General features: G+C 32.7%; 1 protein-coding gene across 6 annotated transcripts in view; it reads right to left on the reverse strand.

Moving 5' to 3' along the window:
* PDS5B (PDS5 cohesin associated factor B) overlaps positions 1 to 16,328 on the reverse strand; it is a 201,005-nt gene that overhangs the window by 110,279 nt on the left and 74,398 nt on the right. For all 6 annotated transcript variants that reach the window (XM_057532904.1, XM_057532903.1, XM_057532905.1 and 3 more), the window contains exons 2-7: positions 13,232 to 13,358; positions 10,231 to 10,434; positions 7,890 to 7,976; positions 7,684 to 7,781; positions 6,908 to 7,034; positions 736 to 816 (exon numbers count right to left, since the gene is read on the reverse strand). In XM_057532904.1, coding sequence (XP_057388887.1) covers positions 736 to 816; positions 6,908 to 7,034; positions 7,684 to 7,781; positions 7,890 to 7,976; positions 10,231 to 10,434; positions 13,232 to 13,339 — 705 coding nt within the window. In that variant the 5' untranslated portion in view covers positions 13,340 to 13,358. The remainder of the gene's footprint in view (positions 1 to 735; positions 817 to 6,907; positions 7,035 to 7,683; positions 7,782 to 7,889; positions 7,977 to 10,230; positions 10,435 to 13,231; positions 13,359 to 16,328) is intronic.

A 16,328-nucleotide genomic window follows, 5' to 3' on the forward strand; every position in this document is an offset into this window, starting at 1 on the left:
TTCTAGATTTGTTCCAGTAGGTACCATTCACATGGAAAACAATGTGAATGGTGCCACCTAGAGTTGTGCAACTCAACAGAACTATGGGGGAAAAATTAAAACTATAATAAGCTTCTATCAGTGAACTTATCAGATAAAATACATTTCTTCTGAAAATAAACAGAAGATCGTTAACCATAAATAAGTAGATTTGAGATGATAATGAAAAGGCTCGTTTCATTGCAATTCTTCCCCCTTCTCAGAAAAGGTAGATTTATATGGAATCTACCCCAGGGAGAGCAAGATAGGTAACTTTCACCACACCGCTGTCATTCACACTTGCCTTCAATTTTTATGTCTTGATATTAGTTCATATGTTCTTCTTGTACAAATCAATCTAATTTCCAAAAAGCTGTAAGCAACTTCTCTGAATAATTATAAGTTCCATATGATTTATCTAATTACATTTAACTAGATTTCCAACAATAGAAACAGTGTATCTTGCTAACCAAAATAAAAACTGTTTTAGTTCCCAGGCAATTTGAAAGAGAGAAATGAATGAACAAAGAATATGAGAGCTAATCTTCTAGAAAATATTAACCAATAATAATTTTAAATAAGGAGAAAGAAAATACACTTAATTATTAAAACAATACAAAATGTTAAAGTATGTATCACTTGCCGAAATTCTGCTTCTAGCAGTCTTTAAAATTTTGGCTAATCTTTCTGACAACCAGTTGGACAAGTAAAACTTACATTGGTAATATATGGTTCAATAGCTTGAGCTGTCCTCTTCAGTAAAGCCTTTGCCAAATCATATGCTTGCTTGTTTAAATTCTGAAGAAAAAAAAACAAAACAGTATCTATATTATACACCACTAACTATGAAAAAGGAAATATTACCTGTATTCAAAAAGCTACTGTTGAGTCAATAAATGAGAAAACTGTTTAAGACTCAATTCGAATAAAAGGGCGACGGCAAAGCCACTTTTCTCCTAAGACTAACTGGTCTAGTAGATCTTAAGATCCCTTCCAAGCAAGGATAATTATATTCTCTTCATATCTTATTCATAGCATAAGGTAAACCACATAGAAAAGGTCAATAAATGTTTATTAGAAAAGGAGATACTGAGTCACTGTAAAGCTAGTTGCAAAGTCAAATCAGTTCAGCTGAGTACAAATACAGGCTATTTCACTCCAAGACCAAAAGAACCAAAACATCATAAGAGAATGAACTGGGTCCTAGTGTGGGCAGAAATGGGGAATCCACAGGTGGCGAAAGACAAAAGAGTTTGGGGCAGCTATGAGAAAGCAGATTTTCCTGAAGCACATCTCAGAGCATAGGGAAGTCCAAGGATATAAGAAACATAACAAGGGAATCCCCTGGCCATCCAGTGGTTAGAACTCAGCGCTCTCACTGCCAGGGCCCCGGGTTTGAGCCCTGGTCAAGGAACTAAGAAACCACAAGCCATGCAGCACTGCCAAAAAAGAAAAAAAAAAAAGAAACATAAATAGTCAAGTATGAAAAGAAAAAAAGTACAAGAAAAAATACCTTAAGAAAATATGTTTCTAAGAGATTTTGATGATGGAAAGAATCATGACCAAAGATCTAAAATGGAATCACTATTCCAGTTTTAACATATTACAGAGAGCAGGAAAAGAGTATATATCCTGAAACTCACATTCAGCGTATTTTTAGATTTATCTGCATTGATGCTTTGTATTGTATCATTTCATTAATATGTAACTCCTGCTTAGTATTTTCATATATAATATGCTACAGCTTATTTACTCATTCTCCTATTCATATACAATAAACTGTCTTGTATTGATACATGCCTCCTTGTGCATATAAGAAATAATTTTCTATAAATACTACCTTTGTATTTTTCAAATGAGCTGTTTTGTCTTGTTCTTATTTGTACAGTTTCTCTATACACTAAACATTTGCCAATTACATGCACAACATATCTTAGAGCCTATATCTATGTTTTTACAATGCTTATGGTATCTTAGGACATACAAAAGTTTTCATTTTAATATAACCAAATATATCAATCTTTTCCTATTTGGCTTGTGCTCTCTCTATATTTTTAAAATTCTTTTCTATATTGAGGTTAATTTGTTGTTTTATATTTTCAAATAAAATTTCAAAGATTTGCTTTTCAGATTTAGATCTTTATTCTGCCCATAATTTATTTTTATGCATGGTGTGAAATAAGAATCTTATATTATTTTCCATACGGATATTCAAGTCCATTATTCCCTCCAATGACTTCCCTGTAATACTCACACTCTCAAGTTTCTATACAACCATGTACCCATTTGTAAATTTTCCATTACTTCCATATGTCCCTTTGTCTATTACTGCCTGATTACAGTCAAAGGGGCATATGGAAATAATGTCTTAACACCAGGTAAGTAAGTCCCCGCTTTCTTATTCGTATTCAAAAACCAATTTGTCAAACTACACACACATGTACATATACACACCCAATACACATTCACAATTTCTATTTTGATTAGGTTATCTATTAGTATGCAGAGGAATGAAATTACTGTGATACTGAGTTTCCCATCACATAAACATAACAAATCATGCAACATGTTTAAGTCGTCTCTTACACTTCTCCAACAACTGTAATAATTTTGAACATTAAGGTCATGCACATTGTTAATAAATTTCTAAGTAGCTCAAGTCTTTGTTAAAGCTACAAATAAAAATTTTTTGAAATTATACTAACAGATTTTTATATATTGATCTTATATCTAGCGACTTTGCAGAATTTTCTTATTTGTTCTAGAAACTAATCTGTACACTGTTTTGTGTTTTCTGCACAGGCAGTCATAACATCTGCAAATAATTTCAGTTTTGTTTCTTCTTTCTAATCCTTTTATCTTTTGTCTTCTTTTACTCCACTAACTTAAGGATTCTAGTTAATGCCGATTCGAAATAGCATACTTGACTTTTTCCTGAGTAGAAGTGACATCTTGACAATGTTCCTAACTTCAAAGAAAGTATTTCAGCATTTCACCATTAAGTGCAGTATCATACATAACCTTATCAATTTAAGCAAGTTCCTTTCTATTTCAAATATGTTAATATTTTTTATCATAAGTTATACTGAATTTTATCAAATGGTTTTCTTATACATCTATTGATATTTTTTCTCTTTGTTCTGTTAATTTCCACAAATATTTTTTAATGTTAATCCATCTTTGAATTCCTAAAATTTAGCCAGTTTGCTCATTACCAATATTACTTTATATCATTCTGGATAGTGTCCACTATTATTTTATATTGGATTTACATGAATGTATTATAAATTAAATTAGCCTATTACCTTCCTTTCTTGAACTTGGTTTTCTCTCGTTTTCCCTATTAAGACTATATTCTGCTCATAATGTGAATTGTGGAGCATGCCTTCCTCTTCTATAATCTGAAAAGGTTTGCTGAATATCAGGATTATATGGCACTTAAATGATTAATAGAAATCTCCTGGCGATGAGTTTAAGTTCCTTCATGCTTGGTTTGAGTTCTGCTACTGTTGCTATTATTACTGGCATTGTTGTTTGGGAGGAAAGATTTTTGTTTGTTTTATGGATATAGTTTTTAAAACCAGTTAAATTTCTTTTATTGGTTAAAGGATATTCAAGATTTTCTCTCTTGAGAAAAATTGGCAAGTTTTAATTTCTAGAAATTTGTTTTGTCCAACTCCAAATATGTTAGCATAAAATACTGTTCATGGAATTTTTGATCTTTTTAATGCCTGCTGTTCCTCATTTCATTCTAAAACTGTATATTAATACCATCTCCCTTTTTCTGATTCAAACTGCCAAGGGTATGCCTATTTAATATACTTTTCGAAGTACCAACTTTAGGTTTTTCTGAAATGTCACTGTGAATCCCACAGGTTTTAATATGTATCATTTTAATTATCATTTCTAAATTTCTTATAACTGCCATCATGATTTACTCTTTTGACAGATTAATTATGAGTGCTACAGGCTTGTTAGTTTTGTGTTTTAAAATCCTCAAGAATTGTTGGTCTATTTGATTTATAATCAATTGGAAATGTATTAAAATGGCCCACCAAATTGTGAGTTTGTTTCTCCCTATAATTCTTTCAATGTATGCTTTATATATTTTCAGCCTATGTGAATACAAGTTTAGGCATCTTCCTGAGAACTAAAACTTATCGTTGTATAACACCCTTCTTTACTTGGTAAAGACTGTAACATCTAAAATCAATACAAGTTACTTCAGCTTTCCTTCAGTTAGTATGTGCCTGGCACAGCAAATCTTTTTTCCATCCTTTTAGTGACAACCTTTTTGTGACAGTATTTTTGTATCTCTTATTAACAATGACCAGTTGGATTATTTTTAATCTAATCTGACAATCTGAAGTAGTAAATTTGGGCCATTTACATTTATTGTAATTCTTCCTTGAATTGTAATCCTTAAAATTTTAACATGAATACTTCATTTAAAGTTCAAAGTAGGGTTTCCCTGGTGGCATAGCGGTTAAGAACCCACCTGTCGGGGACTTGCCTGGTGGTGCAGTGGTTAAGAATCCACCTGCCAATGCAGGGGACATGGGTTCGAGCCCTGGTCTGGGAAGCTCCCACATGTCGCAGAGCAACTAAGCCCATGCACCACAACTACTGAGCCTGCACTCTAGAGCCCACGAGCCACAACTACTGAGCCCGTGTGCCACAACTACTGTAGACCACGCACCTAGACCCCGTGCTCTGCAACAAGAGGAGCCACCACAATGAGAAGTCCACGCACTGCAATGAAGAGAAGCCCCCGCTCACCACAACTAGAGAAAGGCCGCACACAGCAACAAAGACCCAACACAGCCAAAAATAAATTAATTTTTAAAAAATAATAAATTTCAAAGTAAATCAATAGCTCTATACTCCTGATCATCAGCAAGATCATATCACTCCTTGACTCTATTAAGCCATTCGATCTTTTTTTTTTTAATTAATTTATTTATTTATTTATTTATTTATGGCTGCATTGGGTCTTCGTTTCTGTGCGAGGGCTTTCTCCAGTTGTGGCAAGCGGGGGCCACTCCTCATCGCAGTGCACGGGCCTCTCACCATCGCGGCCTCTCTTGCTGCGGAGCACAGGCTCCAGACGCGCAGGCTCAGTAATTGTGGCTCACGGGCCTAGTTGCTCTGCGGCATGTGGGATCTTCCCAGACCAGGGCTCGAACCCGTGTCCCCTGCATTGGCAGGCAGACTCTCAACCACTGTGCCACCAGGGAAGCCCAAGCCATTCAATCTTACATGTTATTTTTATCCAGTGGTTTAGGACCATTTTGTTAAAATCCTTTTAATTAATCATTATAATTATTATTGCTACTGTTTTTGTTTTATATATCAGTTCTTATTTAGAGCATTTCATTGTTCACCAATACTTCTTACACTTCACTTCTTTCAAGTTCAATTTCCATTATTCTAAAGTACTCAAATAGTAGTTCTTTCAGGAAGGATCTATTGACAAGTTGTATATTTAATGTCTTAATTTCACTCAAATTGGATAGCAACTGGGTGCATGCATATACAGTTATTTTATCTCAGTACTTTGGAAATATAGGTCCATTATGTTCTGGCATCTATCCTTGCTACTGAGAAGTCAGCAATCAGTTTAATGTTTATTCCTTGGTAAGGGATATGTCTTTTCCCTCTGGATGCTTTATAGATTATTTCTATTTTGTCATTCTACAAATTCTCCAGGATATGCCTACACTGGGATTTATTTTTATTTATTCATGACACTTTTGTTACCTAACTCATAAATTTACGCTTTTCATCAGTTCTAGAAAATTTTAAGCAAATATCTACTTGAATATCATCTCTTCTCCATTCTTACTCGGTGTTCTGCATCACTTTTAAATATATTGGACCTTTTCATTCTATTGTTATGTTTTCCTTAACTTTATCTCACTGCATCTGTACAATTTCCTCAGATCTATCTCCTAGTTCTCTAAATATCTTTTATAATCCAAAAAATATTTTGATTTCTATGAACATTTTTCATTTCTACTTTTTTTTCTAACCGTACCTTCTTCTCCTTTCATATATCTAGCTATCATACTTTTTAACTCTTATGCTTCTAGATATTAAAACATAAAATTGTTATCTTTAATCCTTTTAAAGGTATTTAGTATTTTTATCTAATAAATATATTATCTGAATTTTTACTTAGTATCTGATTTTCAGTATTGATGGACTTCTTAAAAGCTTGGAAATTTTGGATTATGAGGTCATTTTTAATGAAGCATTATTTCTGTGAAGGCTGTGTAGCTATAAATTTAAGTTATATCTTTCCAAAAAGGTCTTAATTTTACAGAGACCTTTATACTGGTGAATCACAGAACCATATTTCCAACTGCTTACTAGAGTGTTAGTCATTTTCAAAGAACGAAACACACAAAAACACACACAACACACACACAACTTGATTAATATCACCCAGGCAAGAAATACTTGTGTCATCAACATATCTTTTTCTCCAAGTTAGTAAAGACTTCCCTTTTAATTTCACCCCTCCCCGCCATCTACACTATCACTGTCTTTTACCTAAGGCCTTATTTGGTTGTGTAACTCCCAACATATAAAGTTACATAATAGCATCAAAGTAGCTATTAATGTGTTCCTTGAAACATAATCCTATACAAAATTGAGTTATTACAGATACTTTATCACATGTATTAAATAAATCTGTTATCTCTTCATTTAATTAGTGATTAATAAGTGTATCATGTTTTATTAAACACAAGTGATGTTCATTAATATTAATCAATAAAAGCCTCCAAAACTATAAAGCAGGATAAATTGCATTTTAAACGTAAGCAAATTCTGGACCCTAATATTAACAGGCTTTTGATATATTTCAATATATATTGCTACTTACCTTATGGGCAGGTACCAGATTTACCAAAACTGTATCCAAAAGCTCCTGAGATACTGTATCACCTTCACAAATAATAGAACTCATGAGATCCACCATATGCATATGAACTTTCTGATTGTGGCCGTTGCTGAAATTCAAAATTGATATTTCATTTAAAGTATATCTGAAATTTATAAGATTTAATCATAACATAGAACATTACACTTTATTTTAAAATGATACTCAGGTATTAATTAAATCAAATTCTACATATTCATTTAAAGCTTCCCTCTCTTCCAAATCTTACAATAGCATCCAAAATATTTTTTAAATTACATTTCCAGGGCTACTTTTTCCTAATTTTTACCAGTCTCACAATCAAAAGTAATTAAATCAAATGCAACTTTAGTTTTGCCGTAAATTCAGAAAATCAAACTACTTTGCGGAAGTTAATTCTAGTAGATAAATTTAAGGAATACACAAAGAACTCAACTATTCCCATGAATTAAGGAGTCAGTAATATGTGATTTAAATAAAAGAAAATAATATAATCCAAAAAATATTTTTATATTGGCTATAGATTACCTTATGCCACTCTTATATTATTCTCTACAGTACAGAATTAAGTTGTATTCATTGTCAAAACATCTATAAAAATCATGTTAATGAGTTCTTAAGTTATAACTCTTAGCCTTCCAATATTCATCATAGTAAACACAGTTTATGCAGATTCACCTGTAAGTTAAAAATTCTTTACATTTAAAAAGAAGATTATACTCTTCGTAAAGTAAACTTACTTTATAACTGAAAATAATGTTCTGTATAATTGGGTAAAAATTTCATTGCTGTCTTCCAACTCAAAGCATATGTTATATGACTTGACCCAAGCAATGTTCTAAAAATAAGACATAAAAAAGGAAAAGGGTAAGATTTTAATTAGTAAAAATATACAAGCACAAAACCCAGTTTAAAATGTCATCTCAAGATAGAATATATTGCTTACCTCAAGCAAATAAAAATACCTATTGAATTGTGGGCTCTTTGTATCCTCTAGCCCCTTTAACTGCCTTGTTATAAACATAAATATATCCTTAAAAAAAAAAAAAGACAAAGTTTTGTTTAGATTATGAAAATATCCACTAAATTCCTAAAGATAATTCAGCACTCATGTGTATCTATCATGATAAATTATAAAGAACCAGTTTAAAAAAATTCTACTTGACTGGAATTTTTTAAATGTGCATCATCATGAAAACACCAAATATCTTACTGCCCTTTAAAGGAAACCGGTAAATCATTTACTATGGTCTTAAAGTAGAGAAAGAAAAACACCTTACTGTAGGTTAAAAAAAACAGACCTGAAAATGGAGTAAACTAAAATTTATGCTGTCATTAGAACAAACAGGTTGCAATGACTGAGAGCTGAACTGATCAGGTTTGCTGGAATACCACTATATATGGTAATTATATAGCAAGCACATGGTTTAGGAAACTTGAAATTCCAAAATAAAATCACCAAGTGAGAAGACAATAGATTGCAGAAGCTTAAAAATTTTAAAAAGACCCACAGAAGTTAATTCGTCAAGCTTCCTACCTTGTCATCATAACTACTTGTTTTTCCCTACCATTTATCAATCTATCCCCATCTCTTGCTTTTGGTTTTTTACTGCACACCCCTTTATACCTGGGTAAAGATAAGTTCAATATCACTTTGAGTCAAATTTTTATGAAGATAGTTTTGAAAAATTTGGAAAAGGTTAAAATTATTAAAGTTAATTCTACAAAGGAAGCATGCTAATCAATCAAAAAGAAAAAAGAAAAAAATGTTTCCCTTGTAAGTAAAACGATAAACAAGCATTTCTTAAAAAGGGAAGAAATAGAAAATGCAGATTACTGAGTAGCTTTTCAAGAAAAATACTATCACAAGTACATCCTTCAAAAATGGTTACTTTAAAAAAAGAAAGTTACTTTGTTAGTAGTACTGTATAAAATATGTTCTCCATGAACGAACCCTTTCTGGTTTGACTAAGAGAGAACAACTGCTGTACTGACTCTACCTGGAGGTGGAAAGACAATATTCATTGATCATCTCTCTAACAAGCACTGACCTAAACATGAAGCTGGGTATATAAAAAGGGTTTTCTGATGACAATAACAATCACTCCAGTTTTTAAGAAGCAACTCCCTGAGTTCAAGAACCGAGTTTGCGTTGTTTTTCACCAAGGTAAACCCAGTTCCTGACATATAACTAACATCAATATTTGTTAAATAAAATAAACCTAAATTGTCTTTTTGTTCCATACTGGGTAATCTTCCTAGGGACTCATTTCCTAACCAATAGTTTCCACAATTATCTTTTATTATTGTTGGCTTTTCTAATTTTCTTCTAACTTGCCTTATTCAATAAATTTTTGCACAGCTCTACTTATTTTCATGCTTTCTACCCACTGGATTAATCATGCTATTCCCCTTCTTTTCTCATCTTTTAAAAATTATTTCATTCACATGCCTTTACTTACAAATACCATAACCAAGTACTAAGTGTGCTTTCTACCTTTCATTAAAATTTTGTTCATTGTATTTTCTTCAAAACAATTCACATCACACCTTACATTAAGTGAATTAGGATTCATATATTATAAATTCAGATTTACACTAAATACTGTGTTTTAAATAATGAACATGGTCTTCAATATGAATTTTTAAAAAGGAAAAGGAGTGTCCCCAACTGATAGTGAAATACCACTAATGATGACATAATATAAAAAGTATAGGGAATTCCCTAGCGGGCCAGTGGTTAAGACTCGGCGCTTTCACTACTGTGGCCTAGGTTCAGTCCCTGGTCAGGGAACTAAGATCCCATAAGCTGTGTGGCGTGGCCAAAAAAAAAAAAAAAAAGTATAGAAAACACTTTACTAATCAACTTCTTATTCTGAAGATCAGATATTGTTTTACAAAATTAAATACTACTGAGCTTGTGCGTCTGGAGCCTGTGCTCCGCAACAAGAGAGGCCGCGATAGTGAGAGGCCCGCGCACCATGATGAAGAGTGGTCCCCACTTGCCACAACTAGAGAAAGCCCTCACACAGAAACGAAGACCCAACACAGCCATAAATAAATAAACTAAAAAAAAAAAAAAAAAAAAAAAAAAAAAATTAAAAAATTAAATACTAATGGGAGGGGGGAGGAAATTCTACAGAAAACGGAAGTACAACAGTTTAACAAAAGACTGCTGCAGCTAATGTCAAAGAATCCAAAGAAATAATCTAAATACTTCAATTCCCATTTTAGTCAGAAAGATAAAGTATCAGTCAATCTTGGCACTTCTTTTAATCGGTACTTGCCTTTAATTTATCAGGGGATGTGTAAGGAGCTTCAGGAGCATAAATCCTAAAAATATCAGCAAGGCAGCAGGCTACCAGTAATCGAACATCTTTATCAGGATGCTTGAGGAAAAAATCTGAAGCAAGATGTAAAGCTAGGTTTAAATAGAGCTCCTTTTCTTCTTCAGAGTCCTGGTCCATATCCATGAAAGTTTTCACAACCATCTATATAAAAACAAAATAATCAAATAATGAAATCCTCCATGTAAAAATACATTCATTTGAAATAAAAGCCATATTAATTACAAAGGTTAACTTCCAATAAATACACTTTCATGTTTCCCCTAAAAGTATCTATCTGAGAGAACAAGACCTTTCTGAACTATAGGGTAAGTACAACTTTTCTTTAAAAGACTAAATAAAATACTTTTCATTTACCCATCACACCTGCTAACCAGATTTTAAAAGTTTAGAAGTAGCTTAACATAGTACTTCCAGTCTCACTTTTACAACACTGAGCTAAAAAAGAATATATAAACAGATTCAAGAAAGGATGACAAAGATGCATCCCTAAACATTAAAAAGCTACCATGAAGTAACTACTGTAGCATCCAATTAAATATTTCTTGTACCACAGTTAAAGAGAATATGATATGGTCATTTCATTAGTAGGACTCAATGGCATGTATGGAGTGAGCAGAAGAAAGCAAACATTTACATAAAAGAAGTGGGATGGAAACAACAATGGTGAAAAATCATGTAGTTTGAATTCTGTGAAGAGCTTTCTCTAATTTTAGCATCAGCAGTCACAAGGAAGCCTCAGTCTGTACTATTCCTACTTCACATAAGACTTGACAAAATTGCTGAACTCGTCAGGGACATTTAAACACAACTCTAATGCAAAGGTGACCATCTGGCATCCACTAGGTGGCGCTACAAATACTAATCAACAAGTAGGGCTGGACTTGGTCTTTGAGACATACTGCATGGATTTCCACTCTGCTGTAGAGTTAGACTTCTGAGTAATGAATTGCCCAATGTATTACTGAATTCTCAGAGCAGCTGTGGGTAACAGTGTTCCTCACAGAGCAGACCCTCAGTTCTACTACACCAGAGGCCAGAACCATCAGTAGACTTATCTTTCCAGTCTGACACTACAATTAGTTTAAGGGTACTATGTCCAGGGCTACTCTCCTAACTTTTTAATTTTATTACTTTTAAGATATATGCTTTGATGGCTTTGATGGATTACAAAAAAAGACAAAAAAAAAAGAGCTATATGCAAGGAACTCTTTCTTTCCCTGGAATCGCTTCACAAGAGTGAGAGATTAAGTATATTTTGAATAAAATGTTATAAGAAATTCTATAAATTATATAAACAATGACACTTTACATATTAACAAGTTTTTATAACTTATAAAACTTATACCTGTACTTGTACATATCAAAAATTACCATCATCCCACATTAAATCCTTCCTATATTTCTCCAAGACGGTTGCTAAAAACAGTGGGAAGTGTAAATCAAGAAAAAAAAAAAGAAGAAAAGTAACCAGATTATTGCTTAGCAGAAATGTCTACAAAATAATGAAAGCTTACTACAAGCACTAAACGTGAGCACTGTGGAAATCATTCCACCAAAACTATCAATAAAGTTTATTCAAGGGCTAGATAATGGGAATTCCTCAATACTGTGACCAACTCAAATGGTGTTATAAAACTCACAAATAACTCATATATGAGTCCTCTAAATTAAAAAAGATGTCTGAGAAAATAACATCCATAAAAGACACTAAATGCTAAAAGCTTGTAAATATAGTCTCTGTCTGTGTTTAATGTTCATTTCTTAGCAAACAATAAGGATGATATCATTGCTGAAATATAAAAAATCTGAGGAAATAAATGTATTCTTTCTCTAAAAACTTAATAGGTCAAGAAACTCTAAATACATAGAAATGAAAAATGTCATATCTAGAGTTTGTAGCTTAACCATTTTTAATAAACTATACACAATTCCCAACTAGATAAAATATCCACATACTGGTAAATTTAATCTGCTCAAAGATGTCTTTTGCTTTGAACAATAAACACCTTATATCTGACATTCTAATACTTTATGCACAGGATATAATACTAAGACTTTATGTGAAACTTATAATAGTATTAGGGTCTTTTTCCTCTAATAAATAAACCATGCAGCAATAAAGTAGTACTTTAAGGCTCCTGGGCCTTCAATGATTAATTAAGGCAAGTCTTTTACACTTGAAATACAGGTAAATATTGATACTAATATAACAAGCAACAACATGTCTAGGTAGATACAACATTGAACTGAAAAAAACGCTCAAAAATAAAGACCATCTGAACTAATCAGCTTAACAATCTTCTTGGCCACTCTGCTCTTTTAACCATTATAATTACGCAGACTATCACTGCCTCGAAGACAAAGATGAAACATTATTCAAACAAATATGAAGAGAGTCTAACCATACAGTGACTGCCTCACAAATGGAAGTTCACCATCAATCTTGACTCACTGCTGCACATCAGAAGCAGAGAGCTAAAAGTAAAGCTCTTTAACCTACTTTCAAAATACAGGAAAGTAAAATACAGCCTTAGTATTCAGAAGAATTAAAATTTCTTGTCTCAAATTAAAATGGTTGCTTTTATAAAATAAAGGAGATATAGGAGAAGAAGACAACTTTCTACAGATAATAATGAGTATAAGCGTATTGTGGATTTGTTCTTTATACCCAAGTAGAGGCAGTCCTAGAAAATCTAAGCTTCACCTTTCTAATTGCGCTCCCATTAACAATAGCTAAGGAAACCCTACAGTTCTTTATCTACTCCACTCTCTTAGCTCCTAATTACAGCTAATTAGTTTGGCCATGAGACATTTTCTGCTTTGATTTGCTTGAAGTTGCCCTAACAAGATACAGCGCTATGTGATTTCCACAGGTGTCCTCCCACAACTCTACTTATCCTAAACGGATGTCCAAAGGACATAACCCAATTTTACTCACCTTTAACCGTCTCACCATTTCCTCTTTAGATATTTTATCTGAGATTTCCTTGACACCAGGAGGATAGGTAATTTTTCCATCATTGGTCCTTGTCTTTGAATGAGCCATGATGGAAATATTTTTACCCCTAAAACGAGAAAACTATTAGATGCAAACCAAAAAATAAGTATTAACAACATTCATAATAAACATGGAAAGGAGTCTCTCCCTACAAAAAATTATAACTACTTCCTAATTTATAGTAATTCACTTATCTAATTAATGAAAATCATTTTACTGAATATTTCCCCAATTTTTTAAATTTTATTTTTACGTTCATTTCCATTAGTGGCAAGCCAGGTTATTTGCACTGACCCTCCAACAAAAAAACTGTAAGTGATTTTATTTATTTATTTACTTATTTACATATATATAAAATACACTCAGCATTTTTTTTAATAGCACCACAAATTACTTGGGCCAAAATCTAAGAGAATTCAGGAACCCAGAGAACTAAATGGAACTTTATATCCACTTACACCCTGAAGGCATCTGCCAACCCTGACAAATCTAGAGTTCAGTTTTGGTGATCTTATGGAAAAAGGACAGAGTCCTGTCAAGGAAGAACATCAGAGACCCTCTTGACATTAATGTAGAATACTACCCCAACCCAAAAAAGATAATACCTGCAAAGGAGAAAATTAAACCAAGTCAACATGTGCCCATGCTGCCATTACCACCCACAAGGGACAGCGGAGAAGGCTGCCTTGGTATTAAGCAGAGCAAAGTAATAGCAGATACAAGGGAGGAACAGCTAATTAGTGTTGGCCATAAGCCTACACATTTGCTGAGGTTCACACTGCCTACATAGTCCAGAGAACCTCAACACAAGAACTCAGTGACCCCCAACTGGTAGCACCCCCAAGCACCTAATGTAAGTACATTCAAGCCCTCCTAGAGAAGGGCACCTTCATCCTACACTTCAAACAATCCCCATATGATGTTTCTAGGACAATGAGCATTATCAAGTCAAAAACAACCAAGCATCTAAGCAAGCAAGGCACAATGAGCAAGAACCAACAGAAATACCAGACCCCCCCAAAACTTCAAATATTACAATCATCAAACGGATTAGAAAACTACTATACAGTTGGCCCTTGAACAACATCGGTTTGAACTGCATGGGTCCACTTATACACAGAGCTTTTTCAATAAATACTACAGTACTACACAGTCTATGGTTGGTTGAATCCGTGGATGTTTATAACAGTGGATATAAAGGGTCAAGTATAAAGTTATACGTGGATTTTGAACTGCGGTTGGGGGAGGGTCAGCACTCCTAACCTCCATTTGTTCAAGGGTCAAATGCATTTATAATTTTAAAGAAATAAAAGATAAGTTTAAAAATCTACAAGGAATAAAAAATTATACAGTAAATTAAAAGATATGAACAAAAAAGACCTACTAAAAATGAAAAAATACAAAAATTGAAAGTAAAAACTTAATGGATGAGTTTATTAGCAGATTAAGAAAAGCTATGAGACTTAATGAACTACAAAAGATGTCCGAGGAAATTATCCAAAAATACAGAACAGAGAAACATAAAAATGCAATACACAAAAGAAAAAGTAAAATAGTTTAACTTATGATTCATGGGAGTACCAGAAGAAGAGGAATAAGGCAGAGGCCTCTCTATGAGGTGAATATCATAAATACCAATTCACAAATTCAAGAAGCCAAACAGAATTAAGTTCAAAATAATAATTCCAAAAAAACAAACAAAACCTTATAGCAGACATATTACCTTCAAAGGAACAGTATTTAAACTAATAGTGACTTCTCACTAGCAACAATATAAACCAGTAGACAGCAAAATGTCACACGCAATGTGGTTAAAGAATATAATTGCAAAGCTGAAGTTTACATCCAAGGAATATAATTTTTAGGAATACAGTGAAATAAGGACAAATGAGCCAAACAAAACTTGAAATGTATAATAAGTTACTATATATAGTACTTAGAACAATATATAACATATATCAGTATATTATAATATGGTATATACGGTGTACATGATCACATTAAAAGATCAAGATTTTTAAACTTCAATATAGAGAGCTTACAGAAACAATTTAAAATAATGATATGAGATACTGAAAGTAAAAGGATGGGAAAAAAGGATGCAAACACTAAACAAAATAAAGCACTTAAGCTAAACATAAATTAACAAGCATAAATAAGTAGGCCCCAAGATACACTCCTTGGTATTTACTCAATGGAAACACATACCTGCGTCCACTACAAGACATAAAAATGTTCATAGCAATACCGTTCATACTAGTCAAAACAGAAAACAAAAATACCTATCAATAGTGGAATGAAGATATATTGTAGTATAGTCATACAATGAAATACAACACAGTTTTGAGAGTGAATAAGCTACTACTTCACACAATATGGATTAACATTACAAAGAAAGTTAGGTGAAAGAAGCCAGATATAAAACACTATACATAAAATATGACTACATTTCCAGAAGAAATCAAAAATAAGGAAACATAGCCGATGATGTTAAAAGTCAGAAGAGTGAATTCCTTTGGTGGGAGATGTAACTGAAAGAGGAGTAAGAGAATATTTCTTGGGTACAGGTAATGTTCTACTTATATATCTGGATGCGGGTCACACTATTGTTTTCACTTTGTATAAAGTCACAGAGCTAGCCATTTATAATTTTTACACTTTTCTGAATTATGCTATACTTCAACAACAAAAAAGAAAATCTCCAAACATTTAAAAATTTAAAGTGCTTTCTAAGAATCAATGGATCAGGGGTAAAGAAAAAAAAAAAAGCATAAGATCAACAAAGTAAAAAATCACAGGCCAATCTTACAATTTTTGACATAAAAACATTTAAAAATTTAGACAAACTGGAGAAAATCTATACCTTACCAAAATTTACTCAAGAAGAAAAAATGCCACTAAGAAAGAAAACCAATAATCAATAAATCTTTCCACAAGGACAAATATCCAAGTCTACATGACTTTACTAATGAGTTCTATCAAATAACTGAGGAAGAAATAATTCCAATGTCATATAAATATTTCCAAGGACTAGAAA

This window comes from Balaenoptera acutorostrata, chromosome 18 (genome assembly GCF_949987535.1).
Source record: "Balaenoptera acutorostrata chromosome 18, mBalAcu1.1, whole genome shotgun sequence".
NCBI lineage: Eukaryota > Metazoa > Chordata > Mammalia > Artiodactyla > Balaenopteridae > Balaenoptera > Balaenoptera acutorostrata.